Consider the following 23,617-nt stretch of genomic DNA (forward strand, 5'->3'; position numbering starts at 1 on the left):
AAAACTTACCTGGCATTGTTCCACTGGATCACTCATGTGGACTGATTATCTGGAACTAGATTTGCACCGTCAGTGGAAAAAGTAAAAACGAAACCGCACAAAAAAGTGAAAATGGTTGTGAAACCTGGCACAAATGTAACTGCTGCTTCTCTGTGTGCTTTAGATGAGTAATCAAGAGGTGTTGTGTTTGCTTATTTTCTCCTACAAGGTCTGTAGTCTTGGTACTAGATGCAGGTATGCTTTTTAATAGTGAAACATTGGCACTTGTAACTCATAACTTCCTGCTGCCTAATCTTTCCATCCTGTCTCTGTCAAACTTCAGCACAAGTAATGTAAGGGGCATTATGAGGATTCTGTTAGAATTTCCGAGTAACCCAAGTATTTTTTATGTTGTTTTAGCTCTGTTAAGTATTTTTTTTTTATTATTAAATATTGGCACTGTTTGCAGATTTCTTTTTGGCTGTTTAAAATTTCAGCATGATCTAAATGCAACTGGCATAGTGAAGATTCTTTACAATATTGTGTTGGTGATTTGAGCTTTTATGTACCTTTTCTATATGTCCGTCTGTACTGTGGTTTTCACTTAACTGTACTACTAAGTAAAGAATATGTAAGTGTCATACATACCCCTTTAAAGGTCTGTTTGATAATTTGATTACCTTCAAAAGAGCACACAGTCATCTTAAGGCTGTTGTTATTGGTGGGTGTTCCATTTAATTTTCATGAACAATAATGCCTTCAATAAAGTTTTAAGCATTCTCTGTATTTCTTAGCCCCTGATGGTTGGATTTTTCAATGATGTCTTTTGCAGAATTGACTAGAAGTATGTTTCTTTTGCCTCCTTAATCCCGTATAGGCTTATTTTTTGATTGACAAACTCACAACAGATTTGCAGCCTACTGGCCTGCAGAAAGGTTGATTGCTATAATCCCATTACTGAGGCAACTAAAATTTCCCACTTTCTCTCCTCTTAAGGACAGACTGACAGTGATAAAAGGGTGTTAGCATTAGCCTCCAAAAAAAAAAAAAAAAAACTTTTCCTTCTTACAAACTTTTGCCAGTGATATCTGCAGATTTTTTCCTACCACGTTCTAGCCAGTCACTGTCATAGGATTAAACTTTATCTAGGCTCTCTACTCTTCAAACTTTTTGGCCTCTAGCACTTCCCTTTGTTTACCAGCTGTTTATTTTCATGTATCTCAGACTACAGTCTTGGCTCCACCCCAAGTAACCTCCCTCCAGAAACCCAAGTTAAGGCTGCACTTCTGAGACCGCCACTTTTCCAATCTGTGACCATAAGTATAAAAATCCCTTCTGACTTCATATAAAAAAGTCTTCCTTTGAAGTATTAAAGGAACTGAAGCATTTCCTTTACAGAGATGTATCTCGCACCTGATGTTCTTCGTATTTCACTGTTGCAGTCATTACATTTGGGTAGTCTCCTGGCAGGTTGCCCTCAGTCAGCCTGAATAACAAAGTCTTGGGTCATATGTCGGTTGCTGTCTCCTCTTCCATGACGTGACGTTGTCAGGGGTATAAAACATGCAGCCGATGCCATTTTAATCAGTCTTTTTTGCCGCGCCGTGCCTGAAGCAGAAGCAGTTCGCAAGTGCCAGTCAGCCGACTCCTGAAATTTTCGTTTTCGAGTTTCAGAACCGAAGTCTTCAAACTAAAGCTAAGTACCCCGTTAGGGAAACTTTTTCTTGCTCCTTATCAATGTCAGTAAAAGTTAATAATTGCATTACTTGTGGGAAGCAAATACCTCATAAGGATTTTCATTTGTACTGTATTCCTTGCCTAGGCCCTGATCACAATGTGCCTTGCTGTCAGTTTTGTGCTAAATTTAACCAACGCACTATTAAGCATTGCTATATTTTTGCTTATAAATATCTTAGTTCAAGATTTAACTACCCTGAAATGTCGTCAGTTAGCAATCCGACTACCGGAGTTCACAAAAATGCAAGGAAAAAGACAGAGACAGACCGTTGAGGTCCAAAACCGATGACAAAGCTTCTCCAAAGCCGGTCGCCGGTTCGTCAGTACTCAGGCGCTTTCGCAGCCCCTGATACCCCCTACTTTTGAGTCGCAGGCCTTTACCGAGACCCATTCGGAGTCCGGTATGTCGCGAGATTCCTAAGTATTGAACCCGTGGATATCTGTCCCTTGGATGGGGTCTAGAGCCGCTGAGCAGGCACTGGCTTCTGAGGGTGTTTTCAGGCCTCAACATTTTTATATTAAACTGACGCCATCTACAAAAACGAGGTCAAAACAGACTTCTATGTCTAAAAAAAACGACACATGGGCCACGTGCTCAGGCTCCTATGCCTAAAAAACAAATGAGCAAAATGGCTGAGGATTTAATTACCTTGATCAGAGGTTCCCAACCCCCCCCCCCCCCCCCCCGCTAAGAGGCCTAGGCAAGGCACTGATTATGAATCTTCAAATCAGGTTTCCATTTCTTCTGATTCCTCTTCTGATCAGGAATTTTCTATTCCACCTTATGAGGATTCTGATGCAGAGGAATCCATCCCATATGCATCTCCTCCAGAGGATTACTCTTTTGAGAGACTTTGCATACTTTAAGGGAACATTTTCACTGGGAGAGTCAGGACTTCTCTGAATCAAAAAAGAGGCTTAGGGATTTTCTTCTTTCTCAGCATAGGCCTTTGGCAATACCTCCTGTATTAGACATTGTTGATGATGTGTTCTCGGAATCAAGCATGGCTCCTGATTCCCTGCCTCCAGCTCCTAGTAAGCCAGACAGATATTACAGGGTTCCTGACTCCCACAAATTTCTTTTCAAAATTCCTGCTGCTGATCTTGAGACGATTTCTTAGGGTCCCAACGGTGTTAAGGCTTCTACAGCCAAAAATCTTACCCCTTCTGATAGAGATTCCAGGGTGCTGGATAGATGGGGTAAGAAGGTTTATACGTCTGCAACCAAAGCAATCAAGGCTTTAAACTGCCAGTTTCATATGCTTAAATATCAACAGCATGTTATGGGCTTACTGAAACAGAAAATGATGTTGATTTCTGATTGTGTGGAAAATAAAGACTTACAGGATTTATTACATTCAGCAAAGCAGGTTGGAAAGCATACTTTGCAATGTGGTTTTGATTCCTTGGAGGCCTCTTGCAGGGCCGCTGTAACTGCATCTGTGATAAGAAGGCATGCCTGGCTCAAGGTGCAAAATCTGCCTGATCATGTTAAAGCTAAATTGTTGGATGCCCCTTTACAGCATGATAGTCTGTTTGGTAATAAGGCCAAAGAGGCTTTAAAGAAAATGGAAGACAAAGCTAAATCAATGCAAACTGTAAAAGATTTCTTACAAGTGCAGCCACCCAGGTTTAGTAGCACTGGCCTACTAAGAATTGGTCCTTTCCTGTGTCCAACAGAGCCACTCAGGGCAAACCCATGCGCTCCAAAGGCTCCAGATATCAATCACAGGGATCTTACAGGCCAAAGCAATGGGGTGCCTCCACCTCCAAATTTGGAGGTAACAAAGCACAACCCTACAGTAAGCAGTCTCAATGACGTTCCTATGCTATTTCCAAGCACTTAGCTTTTGGCAGCCCCCTTGGGGGAAAACTAGCACTTCATGCTCAAAATTGGCAGTTAATTACCCAGGACAAGTGGGTATTAAACATAGTATCCCAGGGGTACGGATTTCATTTCCACACTTTGTCTAAACGGATGGCCAGATCTGCCACAAAACCAGTGGGCAGAGGCCCAGAAACAAGTCATGTCCCTCATGGATATGGGGGCTATTCAACCAGTACCAGAAAAGGAAAAAGGACAAAGATTTTATTCAAGACTTTTCCTGGTACCCAGAAAAGACAAATCATGGCGTCCAATACTGGACTTATCAATTCTGAACACGTTCCTGGACATTCCAAAATTCAAAATGCTGACTTTACAACAGCTACTGCCTATGCTAGGCAAGAATGCCTGGTTGGTAACTCTAGACTTAAAAGAGGCATACCTGCATATCCCAATAAGGGAATCTTGCAGAAGATACCTCCGCTTCAAAGCAGGCTTTTTGCATTACCAATTCTCTGCACTGCCCTCTGGCTTATCTGCTGTGCCCAGGGTCTTTACAAAGTGCCTAGCACCAGTAATTACATTCTGCAGACAAAGAAACATTCAAATTTATCCTTATCTGGACGATTGTCTCATTCAGGCAGAGGGCAAGGACACTCTTCGTCAACGTCTGGCATTTGTAAAAAGGCTTCTAACATGTCTAGGGTACACCTTAAATGAAAAGAAATCACAACTGGTACCCTCTCAAATAATTACATTGTGGGTGCAAGCTTGAGTACAACTGCCCAGATGGCTTACTTCACGCCAGACAAACAAATGCAATTGACAACATACTTCAAACAAATGGCAACAAAAACCCAGTTATATGCAAGACAAATTCCGCAGGCTTTGGGGTTCATGGCATCCTGCATTCTACTAATTCCATATGCAAGACTGCATATGAGGAAACTTCAGTGGTACCTAAAAAGCTTATGGAGTCAATATTGTCACATCCTGGAAACAAGGATTCCTCTCATTCCCTGCCTGCAACAGGAGTTTCTTTGGTGGGCAGAGACATGTCACCAAAACAAGGGACTGTCAATTACTTTACCCCCTGCCACCCAAACCCTAACTACAGATGCATCAGAGTATGCATGGGGGGCCCAAATGGCAGGGAGATGCATTCAGGGCAAATGGAGCCCAAACCAAATGCATCTACATATTAACCAGAAGGAAATGCTAGCTGTTCAGCATGCTCTGACAGCCTTCAAGGACTTACTTCATCCAGGACAACTACTGATAAAGATGGACAACACCACAGTTATGTGGTACATAAACAGGGGGGTACTCATTCATACCCCCTTTGCAGACTAGCCATGGCCTTGTGGAACACAGCCTTGACGTACCAAATACATCTTCAAGCTCATTTCCTGCCAGGAAAGCAAAATACTCTGGCAGACGACCTAAGCAGAAATCTTATGGACCCGCACAAATGGAAAATGGCTCCACAAATCTTCAGCATGTTAACACAGAAATGGGGGAGCCCAGACATAAATCTATTTGCCTCTCCCCAAAACTATCAGTTGGACAAATTCTGCACAGGAACTCATCACAAAAAAGAATGGAAAGGGATGCCCTATCCTTCAGATGGAAAAACCCATCAGTCTATGCCTTTCCCCCTCTACCTCTACTCTCCAAGGTCAGAGCACCAACTCCTGCATGGGACCTCAATTTTGTGCTGGAAAAATTCACCCTGCCTCATTTTGAACCAGCAGCTACTAGGCTAGAAGGGTTTCAGAACTACAGGTTCTCATAGCAGTGGAGCCTTTCATTATTACTTACCTGGACAGGGTGGCCATTAGGACCAATCCTTCTTTTATGCCTAAAGTGGTATCCAGTGTGGCTCTTAACCAGACCATTCACCTGCCAACTTTTTTCCCAAGTCCGCAGAACAAGGGAGAGCGGATCCTGCATTCATTGGATATGCACAGACAACTGGTGGTGCTGCGGTAGCATTGTCGCCTCACAGTAAGACGTCCTGTTCGATTCTCAGCTAGAGCGTCTTCTGTGTAGAGACATGCGTGAATGGGCGTACCTTCGTTGAAGGTTGTGCGTCAGGGTCGGCAACTCGGCATGTAAAAATCTACTGCCAATCATTAACGGACCGGAGTTCCGCTGTGGCGACCTCTAACCGGGAAAAGCCGAAAGACACAACAACAACAACACAGACAACTAACATTCTACTTAAACAGGACAAAATCTATAAGAAAGTCTGAGCAACTTCTGGTAGCATTTGCTGCAGATTCAGAGGGGAAGGCTATATCACAGCAGACTATTTATAAATGGATAAGCCATTGCATTAGTTTCTGCTACTTGCACCATGGTAAACATGCGCTCAAGGGGATCCGATCCCATTCCACCAGGGCTGCCTCTACTTAAGCAGCTTTTCTTAGAGAAGGGTCCCTACCAGAGACATTCTAGAAGCTGCTACTTGGAGCTCAGTTCATACGTTCACAAAGCATTATCATTTACCTCTCTTCTCTAAATCCAGGGCAGGCTTTGCCACTGCAGTCCTGCAGGGCCTTATAGCTGCTCCTAATGCCGTTTAATTCCATCCTCCCATCCATAGCTTTGGGATTCTACCCAAATGTAATGACTGCAACAGTGAAACACGAAGAACATAGTACAGTTGTATACACTTACCATAAATGTAGATGTCCGAGTGTATTTACTGTTGCAGTCCGGATTACCCACCCGCCAGCCCCCCTTGCTATACCTTTTCTTTCCTTCACTATACTCAAAAGCCTTTGTGGTGTATTTGCTTTTAGTTGAAGGTAAATTTTATGTTTCTAAAGTGCATTTATATATTTACAGTTTATGTATATTTTTTTGCTCCCCATTTGGGGGCCACCTGACATCTGGGGCAAGAAGAACTGATAAAATGGCGTCGGCTGCATGTTTTATACCCCTGACGACCTGACGTCATGGAAGAGGAGACAGCAACTGAAGCAGGTCCCAAGACTTTGTTATTCAGGCCGACTGAGGGCAACCTGCCAGCAGATTACCCAAATGTAATGACTGCAACAGTGAATACACTCGAACATCTATATTTATGGTAAGTGTACACAACTGTACTTTACCTAATTCTTCTACCCCCATTTCATATATTAGTCACACAAGTGCAGAAGTGTTTGGGTATACTTGCCCATTGTAAACACCCAAGACTTAAGCTGTGCATATGATGGGCATGGGCACAATTAATGTCTCCCATACTCTTTACTGTTCCTGTTGGTGATAGTATCTCTTTATCACTCTAATTACTGTCCTGGTGACAAGTTTTCATCTCCTTCCTTATGTTTATTGCTTCAGACTAAATTTATTTTGTATTTTTGTATTTCTGCTGATTCTCTGTTACCATTCTTACTACTCTGTATGCTGTAGTGCCAATTTTGTATTCTGGGCTGAACCTTAAAATGGTGCAGAGAGACCAGTGTTGTACTCTGATTAACAAATTTAAATAAATTCTACTCACCCCTCTCTCATATGAATTGTTTATGAAGTTAGTGGCTAACTTCTCTCAACAGTAAGTAGAAGTGTGTTCTTTAATCTTGGATGGTGTTGTGCAACATTTTTGTCATTTTTTTGTGTTATTGATTTTCATTTTAGTACTTATAGGCCAAGTAGAGATTATACTCCAGTAACCTTTGAAATATACTACGTAATGACAGTTGCTAAAACCTTTCTGAATGATTTGAGATCCTATGCTGCCTCTTCTGCCTGCCTGTCTTCACTGATGAGTTGTCCAACCTCACTGCAGATTAAAGCTAGCAACTTTTCCACTAGCGAGCTTCTCCAGTACTTAAGTTGCTCCCCCTTCCACAATGCATTGCTCCCGTACTGTCCTTCAGATCCTGTTTGCCACCATTCTCCGTAGATCCAGTCCTCTTCCAGTGCTGCAGAATATCTAAAAAATAAGTTCTAATTCTTCTGTTCTGCTAGCAGATAGGAGGATGCACACTCTATTTTGACTCCTCTTGGACACTGCCTTATCTGTGTCCTTATGTTATTGTCACTAACTCAAGCGGCAGAACAGTGGTGAATGCATCAAACCTGTATTTTAGAAAGTTCAAAAAAAATTGTGGGTCCTGGTAAGATCTCCCCACCCCGCAAGTTCCCAGAACATGTCATTGGAAAAGGAGGTGCATCGATTCCCTAGCAGAATCCCTCACCTTAGACATGGACCTCTTTTAAGGAGAAAGTTCCCCCACTCCTTTCCTGACGACTCCAAATTTGGAGAGATAATGGAATTGCACCAGAAGGGGTACTTTCCCAACTGTGACCCCCCCCCCTTCCCTGGATGAAGAAATGTTTGAGGCTTCTAGTTCTACCTGCTCCTCTTCCTGTATAGTCCCTTCCACTGACTGACTGATCTGATGACAGCGGGCATGGCAAGAGCGTGGTGTGGAGGAACCCATCCCCTGCAAGCTCAGCAATATTTTACAACTGCCCGTAAGCAAATCATACTGGAGCAAGAACATCCTTATTGATAGTATTGTTGTTGCAGCTGCCAGCAAAACAAAAAGCTATATGAAGAAAGCTGTATGGTCCATCGTTCCCTGAGAGGTAAGGACATTGCACCTTCTTAGAAAGCACATTTGCAGTTTAGAACTTTTTCCATTTAGATGTTGAAGTACATAACTCAGGTGGCAAGGTTCCAAAGGGATCAGGAAGAGAAAGATATTATACTCCCTCAGACAGCCTCCTACACCAGCCACCAGGAAACAACTTGAATCCTGAGTTTTTAACTCTGCTTTCTGTCTGTAATCTGTCCATGAGGCTGTTTCTTCATATGGCAGGTGGAACAGTTAGAGCACCAGCATTGTCCTGCGTCATTATGTGTGCTGCCACTATGTGATTTTGTAGACAGCTTTAAAGCATCCTTTGTAAATGTCCCTTATGGTAAAGCATTATTTGGTCCCAAAGTTAGAGAGAAAATGCTAAGAGTGAATACGCAGGCAAGACATTGTCTGCCATTGCAGTCTTTTTTTTTTTTTTTGACCCTTCAAACGTCCTTTTCAGGGAACTAGGCAAAAAAACGAGGTCTCTGGCTTAGAAAATCCTAACATCTCACACGGGATTCCTCTTCAAATAAACTAACAGTGAATAGTTTGTGTTTTAGTAAACCCACAGTGTCTTAGGTCCATCCTCCCTCTCTCCGTTTTAGCCCCATATTGCATTCATATTCCCTTTCTTGCCAAACAAATATACCTGGGTCTGCTACTCCTTGACCAGAATTTAACTTTGTATGAATGTGACATAAAGCATATGGCTGTAGTTCGTCAAGTTTGCTTACAGGCTTTGAAATCTCCTTAAAATACAAGCTGGAAAAGCCACTGAAATATGTTGATAGCAGGATTAGAATGTTTTGCATTCATAGATGAATAATTTGAAAATGTAGCATAGTTATTTTTTTCTCTTGCAGGGTGGACATTTGTTACAGTCTTCACAACTCATTTAAAATGCATACAGTGTTCATATGGAAAGGTCCGTACATGAAAAGTCTTGTTATGCTGAATAATCTGTACAAATTCTGGACGGATATGTACCAGCCTTCTTGGTAGTGACTTAACCCTTTCTAAAAGTAAACAAAAGCTTGCAACCAACATGTTTCTCCAGTGCTAGTTCAAGGTTCAAGTGTTATAGTGTCTAAATACCAAGCACTTTACAAAGGCATAACTTTTAAACAGTGGTATAAAGTTATTGAATCCAAATTAATAGCAGCATAGCATTTTATTATAGATTTACTACAAATAATTTCCCTGAGCAGGAAACAAAATTATAAACAGTAGTGACTTAAATGGGACATCGCAGTAATGTTAAAATACTGCTATAGCCAAACATAAATGCTGTCATGCCTCCTGGGCGATAGATTTTAAAAGTTAGCAAATATAACAACTGATAATACACTCTAGTGTAATGAACTGCAACCACCTGAAACCCAGCAAATTTAAAAGGCAGCATAAAAAGGTAAAATATTACAGTTAACAGCTTCCAGTCTAGGGACCTGTAAAATAAAATAAAAAAAAAGCTTCCATAACATAGCAGTAATTTTTCCAGTAGTAAAAGTCTGAGGAAGAACAATTGACAATGCTTTTCTTTCTTCTACCAGCCACACATGCCAGTAGTAACAGTAGCAACAGTTTGATTGTCCCAAAACACCAAAATCGCAGTCATTAAGTCTCAGGAGCACAGGAAACACTGTCCTTCCTAGAACCAAGAATCCATCTACTGATAGCTTGTTCAGTTCAAAACCTTGTTTGCTGTCTCATGAGCCTTCCCAACACAACAACAAGGTTGATAGTGTTTCAGTGTTTCTCCAAATCTAACCTTACCCTGTCAGCCTGCTGTAAGAAATTTGTGGTAAAATGTGTAACTTGAAAACAGTATTTTAATTTTTTTTCTTCAGTTGTGTTCTCCATCAGTTCACCTCTCAGTAAATAAAACCACTCTTGATAGTACACATGATCACATCTTCTTTGCACCGTTTTCTTCTAAATTGTTCGGACAATATCACTGACCTGTGTGTGCAACTCTCATTGGTAGAATTCACACACTTGTAATGCCTAAACTTGCTCTGAAGGAATATTTATTTTGGTAGTAAATAAGTGACAACTTCACATGTCTAATAAAGCATTTGAGTCAGTAGGTTTTAAATTGAGGTGTTAAGCGTTTTGTATGAGTACTTACACAGAGGTGTTACAAATCTTCATACTTTTTGTAAGTACAGCATCCTGTTTTTCCCCTTTGACCTCCTATTCCATCGCACAGGCAAGTAGGTTTGCTCTGTTTCCTTTATTCCTGGGAAGAAGATAAGCTAACTTCCAAATAAACCTATCCATATATCTGTCTAGCTGTTCCATTTGTTTGCTATAATAAAGGAATCCTTTAGTTCTAGTGAGAGCATACACTACCACAGCAGCCTTATTCGTGTAGAGGGCATTTGTAATGCAGTCCCTTGGATATCTGTTCAGTTTTTTTTCCAGGCAGTTTAAGCTAAGTGTTCCTTTTAGGTACTGGTTTTGCCAGTGCATTTGGAAAGGTACATTAGGAGTCAACACTCCTTATGGGAGACCTAGGTTAACAGCTGTATTACTCTTCTGTTAGGTAGGGATTTACACTGCAGCAATGATTATTACACAGTTGAGCAGATAACTCACTATAACTATACATCAGCTAGGGTTATCCTTCTTAGTATCCATTTTTATGATTTGTGTATAACTAGCTAATTTCAAGCTCAACACGTGAGATCCTGATATATATAGACCGGGGGGGGGCACTGTCAGACGTGGACATAAATTGATAGAACACCGTAAATTGATAGAACACCCCTCTTCATCAATGATTCTTGACCTGCCAAAGGTCTTAAGCACAGTTAAGAGGTCTAGGTGTAGGCAGGTCCTCTTTTTAATTGGCACCTCTGAGCTGTGAAGTGTTACACCTCTAGCAGTATGCACACATCTTTAAATTCCAGAACACTTTCTGAGAAGGCAGGTTACATACATGAAACAAATGAGGTTATATTGTAAATGGCAAATGCTATTGAAAAGGCAGAAACGGATAAAAGCATGTTGTGAACAGTAAATGCTGTTAAAAAGGCAAACATCTCAAAGTCATTTGTAAAAATTAAAAAAAAAAAAAAAAAGTCTTTGTTTTTGTGATAGTAGCCCATGTGTTCATGATCTTTAAGTGCAATAATAGTATAATGAACACTAACACACAATTTTTGTGACACAAATTACTTTTCTTGCCCTGGAAAGCGTGAAACCTAGACACACTCTTAATTAGTGCTAGAGCACTTTTGTTTAGCCAAACCTGAACTTCCGTATTCTAAAAAGAAAGTCATTTCTGAGTGCTTGATTACTGAGATATTCATAGAAATGTAAAAATGATGCTTAAGTATGGTGTAGTTAACAGCACTGCGTGTCTTTAAGATAAGAGCAGTCAGTGACTGTTTTCTTCAACTTCATCCAGCGTTTCATCTGATGCCATGCAGTAGTTTGTAAATCACTTTGTTTAGTAACTGTTTATGTACATATGGAAATAGTGCACATCTTCATAATTGCTAGCAAACAACCAGCAATGTCATGAGTGTATTACAGTGTACATCTTTCAGGTCCTGTTCAGACAGTGGAACCATTGGACTAGTCATCTTTGACGCAGTCAGCATAACAACAGATTCCCCACAAGTTCCATTTGCTCCCCTACCCATACACTCCTGCTCCGCAGGCATCTTGCAGCTCTCATTTCCACCATTAAGCCACATTGAAGTCTCCAATAACTTCAAGATTTTAGAGGGAGTTTATTGCAGTTTCTAAATTTAGATAAGTGACTTTCCCTTTTTTGTGTAGCTGTAATTCACGGCACTTCAGATTTACGTCTTCAGTGCATTACTAGTCTAAAACACTGCCTTTTTTCTCAGCACCTTTCTGTTTCCATGTTTGACCCCAGTCAAACATTGGACCTTACCAAGTCTCCTTAAACGTTCTGTAGTTTTTAGAATGGATTATTGGTTCTGTTTCATGGTCAAAGTAAAATTAGTTTAGACTTGGCAAGATTTTCAGCTGTTTTCAGGGTGGACAAAGTATTTAAAACAAGTTTTAAAATGTATAATGGGTGTGGGCACAAAATTCCCCCACATGGCTGCATGACCTTTGTGTAGTTTGTTTGGGTAGTCAGTGTAGTATTTGCCCAAACTTTGGTTTGCCCACTCTTGCATACAGAAAAAATTAAATTTCTATTAAGATGACATATTCAGACTGTTGCACCACCAGCAGAGCACACCACCTTGCAGGACCAAGATAAGGCATCCTTCAGGACTCCTAGACCCAAGAAAAAACAGGGTGCTGGTGAGCAGAGGCCAAGGATCTCCCTGTTTGGAGAATCTTACACCTCTTAAGGTGGCTTCACCATCTCCTACACAGAAAACATCAGCCAATGTGACTTCAGTCAAGGCTTCATCCACTCCTTGGCACAAATCATCCAGTACTCAGACTCAGCACCATGGAGGAGGAGGATGAGCAATTTTTCATCCAAGCAGGAGTTATCCAGGCCGGCTTCTTTTTGATCCTGCTGCTGTGTTCCCTTTGGAGCCCTATGTCATTAGACAGCAAGCAAATGATGTTGGCTTTTGTCAAGACATAGCTTCAGTATGCTTTCCTTCTGGCCCCAGCAGTACCCACAGAGAGTAGAGAAGTCATGTCCATAGTTCCAGAAACCATTCCTCCTCTGTGCCTTGTCACGGCACTGGCAGTGCTACAGTCTGTGTTGACTCCTACTGTGGTCTCCCTGGTGTGGATTGATCCTACTAATTTGGCACCGTGCCCTCAGCACCAGTGATTTCCTCAGCATAATTTACACTGGTGCCAGGGGTCACTAGGTCCATTTGCTCAATGCTGGTTTGATTTCTGCACTGACTATATAGCACCATCTCTGCACTGTTATTGGTGTTTGAATGCTCATCATCTTGACCTTGATGATGGAGCCTTTGGTGCTAGCAGGTGGAGTCCCTGCCATTGGCACATATCCCAAGTATCACAGTTAATTTGTTATGCTGAAGACCTCTATCCTAGGACTAGTAGCAAGGGCATGGATTCCTCCCTGAGACAGCACTGAAGTTAGAGTTTTGGCTGTTCATCTGCTTAGCTGCCTTAGGGCTCGGGAGTTTGTAGGTCTAGATTAACATGGTCTGGAGTACTGTCTTCTCTGAGAGTTCAGATAATTCTACTGCTGCCCCCCATAGGAAAAGGTAGTGTAAGAGGAAATACCTTAACTCCCCTTCAGAATCTCCTTCCCCATGTACAGATCTCAAAGGAGAGGTGTTTTTCCCAATTTTTTTTTTCTGGAGGATGCATCAAGTGATATTTTGGAAATAGGACAGAGGGGATCTTGGCCTGTAGACCCCACCTCTCCAGAGGAAGAGATCTTACAGGACACCTTTAAGTCCACTTCTCCCCTGCATCTTGGGTTGTGCCTTCACCAGACAAGTTGGTTGATGAGGTTTGCTGGAAGCTATGGAAGGAACTAGATATATCCCCAGAAAAACAGATGGAATACTGTACATCCAGAAAGACAAAACAGCACTGGAACGAAGGACCTGTTTAGACTCCGTAGTAGCCTAATCCACCAAGTGACACATCCTGGAGAATGCTCAAGCTATTTGGCCATCTAACAAAAGCCAAAAATAATGGATAGACATGGGAAGAATTCCAGACCTTCATTTTGTAAGGAATGAATTGCTTTGGTGGGCCAAACAAATTGTATCCAGTATGTATGGGAGTTCTGTTTTTTCTTCAGAGTTTCTGTCAGACTGCAGCCACAGATGCTTCAAACTTTTTTTGGAGAGCTTTCTCCCAAGGGATGGAAGTACAGGGAGTTTGGGGACAAAAACACAAAAACAAATACATCAGTGTTAAGGAAATATCTCTTATCAGTGCCCTGATGGCTCTAAATCAACTTTGGGCTCCAGGCATGTTACAGGTGATAACAGACAACATTACTTTGATGGGATAAATAATTAAGGGAGGGTCAAGAGCTTGCCCCCTTTGCAGACTGATCATGGTAGCCTGAGAGTTGGCCATTCAACACTAAGTCTATTCCTCCTGGACAGACCATCATGAATTGATGTTACATCAAGAGGTCTTTCTGTAAATAATATGCCAGTGTTGAATCCATCAAATAGATCTTTCCATCAAACACAACAACCAACTAAAACAGTTCTGCTCCCTGTTTCCTTGCAAATATGTATGTTAAACAGATAACTTATCAATTCTCTGTACAGGGATGCTTCTAAATGCTTAGCCCTTTCCAAGTTTCTTCAGAAGATAATGAAGGACCATCCAAAGTTGATGCTGGTGTCCCACCATTTGGTCCAAACAGTACTGGTTATCCCTCTAATGCAGCTGGCCAAGAGTAATCCCTAGAAAATTGTATCTCAGGCTGGACTTGCTTACATGGGATAAGGAATATCTTATTCATGCAGTCAGTGGAGCAACAGGTAGCACACACATCTTGGTACAAAAAGTTATGGGTTCTATGCCCATGCAGATAGATGGATTGCTGACACTGCAGTGCAGTATAAGGGGGTGCTGCATTCTTGAGTATGTTGTTCTTTGAATGAGAAATTAAACTTAGGCCCCATCTGCCTGAATTGATGATAGCTCAGATAGATGATATAGTAGTGATGCCACAGCATATATTGAAAAGAGCAGGGGATATTCCCCAATGCCCATGGCCAAAATTTCCTCTAGCGGCATAAATATCACCTTGGGTCTCCCTGGAAAAGAGTCTACTAGCCCAGTGGAACTAACTTGGTCAGCAGTGAATGAAAAAATGAATAAGTAACTCTAACAGATTGGATGATAAATTTTGATTCTGTGTGGACACCTTTATTCTAAGGAAGTACATAAAGGTATTTATAAGGAGGCAAAAAAAATTATATTAGGAAATTGTATTTATCCAAATGGTAAGAGATTTTCTGTTTGTTGCCAGAATAAAGGACAGGACCCACTGCAAGTAGGGCCACCCCTGGCTTTACATTATCTGTGTGAACTATATAATTCAGGCTTAGTTTACACTTCTGTAAAGGTACGTCTTTCAGCCATTTCTGCCTGTCTGTCACTGGATCTCCCTTTATGTACTCTCTTCCATGTTTGCCTAATGCACGGAATTCCCTTAAGGAATTGTCAACCAAAGGAAAGGGTGGCCTGGAATTTAAATTGCTGTAGAAAAGCTAACTCATGCTCCCTTTGGCAGTAAGGAAAAGGAACAGCAAAATTCTAAATAAGCTAAATTGCTTTCTCATTCAATTTTGTTCACTTCTGTTACTCTACCTGTGATAAGGACATACCACTATATGTAAAAGCATACTCTGTTAAAGTAGTTGCTATCTCTGGAGCATTTTGAAAGGAAGAAACTTTAGGACCGTTCTTCAAAGCTGCTTCTTGGTCCTCTGTTCATACTTTTACCAAACATTAAAAGCTGGATGTTTTCTCCATAGCCAGAACTAAATTTGCCAGAGATGTTCTACAGAAAATTCTGAGCTGTGTTTCTGCTCTGTCCACCCTCTCCACTTGAGCTTTAGGAATTGTCCCATTTGTAAGGAGTACCGTGCAACTATGAGTTTATGGAAAGTCTAGTGTAATTGTGTAGGTAACTTACCATAATAGTAGCATCTGTTTAAATAGATCACTGTTGCAGTTACATATACTCGTCTTCCATCTGCCATGTTAGTCTCTTTCTTTGGCTGGGTTTGAGATATCCTTTCCCATTTTCAACCCCCCCATTCTGTATTCCTTTCTTGAACTTGTCTGTAGCTCTAGGCTTCAGGCTTCAACCTAGGGGACAAGAAAGGCCTGAGTTTTTGGAAATGCACATATTTCACTTTTGTACTAGCACATTGCTTTGTGCTGGGGTGAATGTATGTATGTATGGCACAAGGGAAAGGAGCCTGAGTTGTACAGATATTTTAGTGGAAAAGTCCCATTTGTAAGCATTACTGCAACAGTGATCTGGTTGGACATCTACCATTGTGGCAAATTACCTACCTAATTGTGCTGTCTTCCTCCAGGTCTCTGTTTCACTTTAGTCACTTTAAGATGAAAAAGTATTACTAATATGTTCACTTCTGAAAGATGTTAAAATAACATTTTGTCTCTTAGTTTACAGAAATAGACTTGAATGCACATTCTTTATTATAATGCATATGTACAAAGGGCCTGTTGGTCTGTAAAGCCCTCAGGAAAGATGCGATACATTCTGTACACACAGAGGTGGTCTGGGGAGTAATCTGAGACATGACTTTTTAATCATCTTATGTTCATGTTAATATGCTTAACACATCATTACTGTATCACTCTAGAAAAAGCCAAATGGCTGCCTTTAAAACAAAAGATCTAACCTACTGTTAGGATTTAATCTCAACAAACTACCCCCAACTCCACACATTCACTTCTTTTGGAGCTAGACTTCATGAAAAGACTCATCATAAAATCTGAGACACTACTCGCAAACTGCACCAACTCTCATCACCCCTAGAACCAAACTCTACAGCACTGCACATACTTTCACCTCTCAGCACTAACTGTTTGGCATGTTGACCCCATCAACATTAAGGAAATCAGCACTTATTCCAAATATAGAATGCAACTCAAAAACCACTTCATCCAGACCAAACCCCCCTGCTTCAACACACAACACATCACTTAATCTTTCTCCTTTACTGGTCTCTTCTCCTCTCTCAGGATTCACTGAAGATTGACCCACTTTAGGAACTCATTGTACATTAGTCTCTGCTTGATTGTACTTTGCGCTGTGCTTGTTCACTAGAATGCATATTTTCAGTTTTTTTTTAATATCTGTTATTGCTTACATTTCATTATTTTTTGTTTGTAAAATGCTTTGTATTTCACCCGGGTTGAGTTATAAATCAGTGCACTATCTAGGTAAACAAATGTAAAAAAATAAAATAAATGCTCTTTTCCCTTCCTTTCTTAGATGTTTACTGCACTGAGCCTTTCCGAATACCATTTGCTGGAAAAGTCCAGATTTGCTGCTTTGATAAAACTGGCACTCTGACAAGTGACAGTCTTGTGGTGCGTGGTGTAGCTGGGCTGAAGTAAGTACTGCTTCTAAAGTTATTACTGCAAGATTTTGTGCTGAACAGTCAATGCTTTAAAAGCATCTAGATTACATTCACAGTGCTTTACTATTTTTCATGTGGTCGTTTCTTGTGTTAACGGCATATAGTGAAGAACTTTTGTCTAATACAGCTTCAGACTGTTAGTTTTATTAACCTCAGCATTTTTTAAACAGTATTAAAAAGGTAACAATATGTGTCTTTAATGTTCACTGTATTAAAGTGTGGTTTTCACTGTATTCATGCTTCTTTTTTATGTTGTCATTCATATTTCCAATTTTTTTGTTCTCATTTTTGATGTCTGTCTCGTGTGGGTTCTTGCCGATTCACAAATATGTCTTTTCAAGTCTGTGTCATAGATTTACATCTTTTTCAAGGATATAGGTTCATAGGTTGGTACTAGGCTATCAGCCCTAGGGCCTATACAAGCCTAGCCATAACAATTCCCTGACTATTTCTTCCCACACTATTTACTTCCCTGGACCCCTGTCTAGCAGGGAAACTGACGTGATTCCTGGGGTGAATTTCCTTTCTCCTATCCAATCGTCAAGGTTCCTTTGGAAGAGGGCCAAAGAGGCACTCTGCTTGACATGTATGGGCAATCTATTCCAGAGTCTGGGGTCTCTGGGTCAGGAAACTATCCCTCCAGCATGTTTTGTTATTTTTACCTTGGCTTTTCAGCGTACCGTGTCAGCATACAAAAAGGATGCACACTGTTTCTCTCAAGTTACCTGACTTCAGCAAATTGCATCCTGTTTCTACAGTGCTGTACCCCATGTGTTTAAAGCTGCAAGTTTACTTTTCTAAGGCTGAATGCACTCTTTCTCTAAAGTTGCTATTTTATTTTAGGTGGCATAGTGTTTTTCTGAAGTCGTACCTTGTTTCTGTAAGGCTGCACCTGCCATCTGTAAAACTGAATCTTGTTTCTTATAAAGTTACACAATACATCTGCAAACACTGCACCATTCTTCTGCATCTCTGCTTTAAAGTTGCACCTCTCCTTGCAACAAGAGTCACATAAGACAAGAAGCCAGTAATCCACACAATTTTATTAAAACAGGTTAAAATATAAGTGCTTTCATCCCAATCATATAAATTTATCAGGAACTTCTTTTCATCCCAATCATATAAATTTATCAGGAACTTCATCAGATACAAGTCCTAAACTTTATGAACTAGTTATGTACTTGTAACAAATACGGACATAATTTCCTCTTTGCCCAGCACAGATAATATTTCCCTTCAAAGTCAAACCCCCATCAAAATACATGAGTACAACTTGACAAGTACCTAGTACTAATACATATAAATGCTGGTGAATATATATATATATATATATATATATATATATATATATATATATTCTCCACGTACCTTAAATACAAATATATATATAAATATAAATAAAAGTAATAAAAATAAAAAATAAAACCTATTAGAAGTTAAACTTCATATGGGCGGCCACAGTGGTGCAATGGTTAGCATTGCCGCCTCACAGCAAGAGGTTCTCCAGTTCGATCCTCGGCTGGGGTACCTTCTGTGCAGAGTCTGCATGTCTTCCCTGTGGTCGTGTGGGTTTCCTCCGGGTGCTCCGGTTTCCTCTCACACCCCAAAGACATGCTGTAGGTGGATTGGACACTCTAAATTGGCCCTAGGCGTGAGTGCGTACGTGTGTGTGTGTGCCTTCTGTGGAAGGTTGAGTGCCAGGTTGGCAGCTCGACACTGTAAAACTCCACTGCCAATCATGAGCGGACAGGTGATCCACTGTGATGACCCCTAACCGGGAAAAGCCGAAAGAAGAAGTTAAACTTCATCTTTCAAGGGCTTTTAGTCTTAAAAGGCTATTTATAGAAATACATTCATTTAAGCCTGGCCAATGTAACGAATTCAAGCATACTTGCCATATCAGTTCTGCTTTTTCTAAAAGATATGGCCATGCTCCACCTCTTTCAGATGTGTGCAAAACTTTCAAAATAACAAACTTAAACATATGTCCTGAATCAAGTGAAATATTCTTCGCTAATGCATTAAAATCACAGTGATCCCTAATATTCCTAAGATCTTCACCTATTCTATTCTTAAGCTTGTGTTCTGTCTTCTGTACATAAAAACATGAACAATTAGAGCACAATATATCACTTTCATGTAGCAACAACACCTACCCTGAATTCTAACCCTCACATTGTTAATGTTGACTTCACTCGCTTCTAATATGTAGGGACAAAACTCACAGGACCCATTTTTGGATTGGTTTCACAAAGAGTCCCATTTTGTTTGATTAGGATCTTCAGATTTACTACACTTACTCTCACATTACCTCTGACTTTTCTGATACTGTGTTGATCTTGGTGGGGTCTGTCTTTATAATCAGAATCTTCATTTTTGTCTGTAATGCCATTGTATTGAATTTTCACACTTTTCTGAGAGCAGTGAACCAGAATAATTTAAGAATAAAAGGCTGCTAAATAAACCAGTGGAGTTTTCCCATTTCTTGTCATCATGCTGTTGCATTTCATGTGAGTGGTTTGCAAAGTGTCGCTCAAAGCAGTGCTTAAGGATTTCATCACTCTTGACACCTTTAGGACTGGACATTAGCTGTACATTGTATTGACCTTGCTACATAAATCATGGCATGGTGAAGAGTACCTCTCTAGATAAAGGGTACAAAAAGTGCATCTGGTAGTCCTTAGAACATACTTTGTAAATAAAATATAGGGGTGTGGGATTGGCATAATGGTTAAAATGTTTACCATACACGCACAAAGTAAGTGGTTTGATTCTCACCTTGGAAAGCATAGATAGGCTTAAAAAGCCCCCTGGAGCCATTAGCTTAGTGATTATTTATGAACCTACGTTACATGTAAACCGTCATTTACTTCTGAGCTGTGATTCTTTCCAGATATTAAAAAGTGTCCTTGTATCCAAGGTATGTTTATCTCATGTTTTCCATAAATTGAAGTGCCTGAGTTACCTGTTGCGTGAAGTAATTTTGTGAAGACTTGGAAAAAGGGGGGGGTTCAGCATCGTCATAACACATTTTATTTATGGAATATTTGAGGCTTTTGAGTTTGGCATTGATGATGGTTGACAAGTAGTTATATGAATTATCAGAGATTGTTGAAAGTAAAACCGTTTCAGTCAGATTCTCAAGTGCTTTCGAGGTTTAAGTGTAATTTTGTGCAGAGGATGTGACAGCTGGAAAGCTGGTTGCTGTAGTCCATATGCTGCATTTTGGTATCTGCTGTGCAACACTTCAATATTTTTATTAAAGGTACACACTGTTCATCAGATGGCATTACTGCAGAAGGAAAAAATGAAGACATAGACGCACAATGAATGATTTATGGCTTTATTTTGACATTGCTATCCTTATTTTTCTTCTTTATATAAATAATTTGCAGGTTTAATTGCTTAGCCTAGTTTATTTTGTTTGTTTAGCCTTTTACTGAAGTATTAAGCATGTGGGTCACAAAAGACTACTGCAGTGTTATTTCCTGAGATTAGGCTTCTTTAAAATGCATCCTTGCCACTGCATTTTACTTTCAGATTAAGCCTCCCAACACACACTTATCCATGACTGTGCTGGTTATTGTCTTGGCTAGTTTTCTTTGTGACCTGCTTCAGCCCCAGAGTCTAAATGTTTTTCGCCAAGGAAAAACACAAGTGTATCAGAAGTCGAAGGGAAGAAGGAGCAGGGAAAAGATTCTTATGCTGCACCTGTCTTGGTTTTTTTTTCTGCTTTTGTTACTTGCTCTTGATATATTTGAATGCATTCATTTTCATCTGTCAGGCAAGCCTAGTTAACTAGTTTATTCTTTTGTCCTTAAAGTAATCCAGCTTGGTCGATGCTGTTCCCCTTCCCTTAGCGGGAATTGAATGTTGCAAGAGGAAATGCAGACTGCCTTCTGCATATGCTGACCTTGCTACCCTGCTTCAGAACTGTAGTGTTCTGCTTGGAGCACTACCTAAGTCATTATTGAGGAGTATATTACTAGTGTTAACAGCACTGCTGCACAAATGTACTGCTGTCTGAATGAAGAGAAATGTGATGTCCTTCAAGGATGCATCTGCAGTCCTAACATATGGGTTGTCCTGCCTCAGGCAGCCCTTCGGTCGGCCGGATTCCAAAGTCTGGGTCTGGCCTCGGCTGATGTCGCACTTCACCCGACGTCACAGCTGTTGGGGTATAAAGGCATCAGCCGACGCCATTTTCCTCAGTCTTTCTTGCCACGTGGTGCCCGAAGCAGAAGCTGTTCACAAGTGCCGGTCGGTCAGATCCAGAGATTTCTACTACCGAAGACTTCTAAAAAAGCTAAGTACCCCGTTGGGGACTCTTTCTTGCCTCAGCCGATGTCAGACAAAGTAAATAATTGTTTAACTTGTGGGAAACAAATACCTCATAAGGATTTCCACTCTTACTGCCTTCCTTGCTTAGGCCCAGACCACGACGTATCAGCTTGTCTAGCCTGTGCTTCCTTCAACCGACGGACGCTTAGACGTCGGTCGGAGTTTGCCGAAGAGTTTTTTGGTCCCGCTTTTGCATATAAAATGCCGTCGGAGACTCCTACACAATTAGCTAAAAGCGCAGGAAAAGGACCGACACTCGCGGCCCACGGTTTCGGCTGAAACCACGGTTAGGCCAACCGCGAGTGTCTCTGTTTCGGCTGAAACCGAGTCCTCGGTTCTCCCTTCGGCCGAAAGCATGCCACCGATAACCGAGGCCACACAGGCCATGGCTGAATTGGCTACAGAAATTACTGCTGCAGAAGCAGGCAACCAGGATTTGTCAGACACTATTCCTTTAGACATCTCTACTCCTGCACGTGGGGCTGCTAGGCCCCCTGCTTCTATGTCTATCAAGGCCTTTTCCAGGGCAAAAGCAGCCAAAATTTCTAAGACTTTGCCTACAAAAGCCCCCTCTCACAGGCCTACCTCTAGTTCACAGATTCTCAGCCTGGCTGAGGATCTTATTTCTTTGATCAGGGGATCCCAACCTCACCCAGACAGGGCCTCTCAACCTCCTCCAGATAAGAGGCCTAGGACTGAACCCCCTGAACCCCTGAACCCTCTCTACAGACTATTCCTCCGATGGCTCAGATATTTCTGACCATCAGGAAGGCCCATATTCACCTTATGAGGATTCTGATGCAGAAGACTCCATTCCTTCTGCTTTCCCTCCTGAAGAATTTTCTTTTGGGGAAACCCTACACTCTATGAGGGAACACTTCCAATGGCAGGGCCAGGAATTTTCAGATTCAAGGAAAAGGCTAAGGACTTTTTTACATTTACCACAGCATAGGCCTTTAGCCATACCTCCTGTACTATCAGTTGTTGATGATGCATATAATGATGCCAGTACTGCCCCTGCCAAACCTGATAGATATTACAGGGTCCCGGACTCTCACTACCACTTGTATAAGGCTCATGTTGCAGACCCAGAAACCATTTCTCAGGGCGCTAAAGGTGTTGCAGCTGCCTCTGCCAAAAACCCTCTTCCCTCTGAAAGGGAATCTAGAGCATTAGAGAGATGGGGTAAAAAGGTTTATACATCTGCTACTCTTTCGCCAGGGCCTTAAACTGTCAATTTCACATGATTCAGTACCAGGAATTTTTGTTAGACCAGCTAAATAAAACTGTCCTCTCCTGAACCTATAGACCGTAAGTCCCTTCAGGATTTGGTACATAACTCTCAGCAGGTCAGTAATCATTTTTTAAAATGTGGCTATGATGCACTGGAGGCTTCTTTTAGATCAGCTATGACTGGAGCAGTGATTCGAAGGCATGCCTGGTTAAAAGAGCAATCCTTACCAGACCATGTTAAGTCAAAACTCCTAGATGCTCCTATGGAGAAACAAAGTTTGTTTGGCTCCCCTGCACAGGAGGTTCTAAAGAAAGTGGAAGAAAAAGCAAAATCTGTCCAAACAGTCAAGGATTTTTTGCAGGTCCAACCACCGAGGTTTAGCAGAAATTGGCCTTCGAAGAATCGGTCCTTTCCAGACACTTCCAGAGCACAGAGAGGCAGAAATAGACGCCCAAGAGGCAGAGGTTAATCTACGGGTGCCTACAGGGGTCGTCAGTGGCAACCTGCCAACCAGAGAAGTGCTGCCACAGCTACGACTACAACCACTTCAACAGGACAGACACAATGACTTGGCTCTGATTCCGCGTACCAGGGAACAACTGGAAGCACCCTTGGGCGGAAAGCTAGCCTTATTTTCAGACAACTGGCATTGTATTACAGGAGACAAATGGACTTTACAAACAATAGACAAGGGCTACAGGTTTCACTTCCACACTCTACCAAAAAGGAGAGGAATGCCAAACCTTCCACCAAGCCAAAAAACAGAGGCTCAAAAACAAATCATCAACTTACTAAGGATGAGAGCAATAGAAAAGGTACCATC

The 23,617-nt window shown here is 41.2% G+C and overlaps 1 protein-coding gene across 1 annotated transcript in view; it reads left to right on the forward strand.

Moving 5' to 3' along the window:
* ATP13A1 (ATPase 13A1) overlaps window positions 1-23,617 on the forward strand; it is a 1,617,817-nt gene that overhangs the window by 512,512 nt on the left and 1,081,688 nt on the right. The window contains exon 12 of the mRNA XM_044084778.1: window positions 17,072-17,192. Coding sequence (XP_043940713.1) covers window positions 17,072-17,192 — 121 coding nt within the window. The remainder of the gene's footprint in view (window positions 1-17,071; window positions 17,193-23,617) is intronic.

This window comes from Protopterus annectens, chromosome 9.part0 (assembly GCF_019279795.1).
Source record: "Protopterus annectens isolate FY-2018-M chromosome 9.part0, PAN1.0, whole genome shotgun sequence".
Classification (NCBI taxonomy): Eukaryota; Metazoa; Chordata; order Ceratodontiformes; family Protopteridae; genus Protopterus; species Protopterus annectens.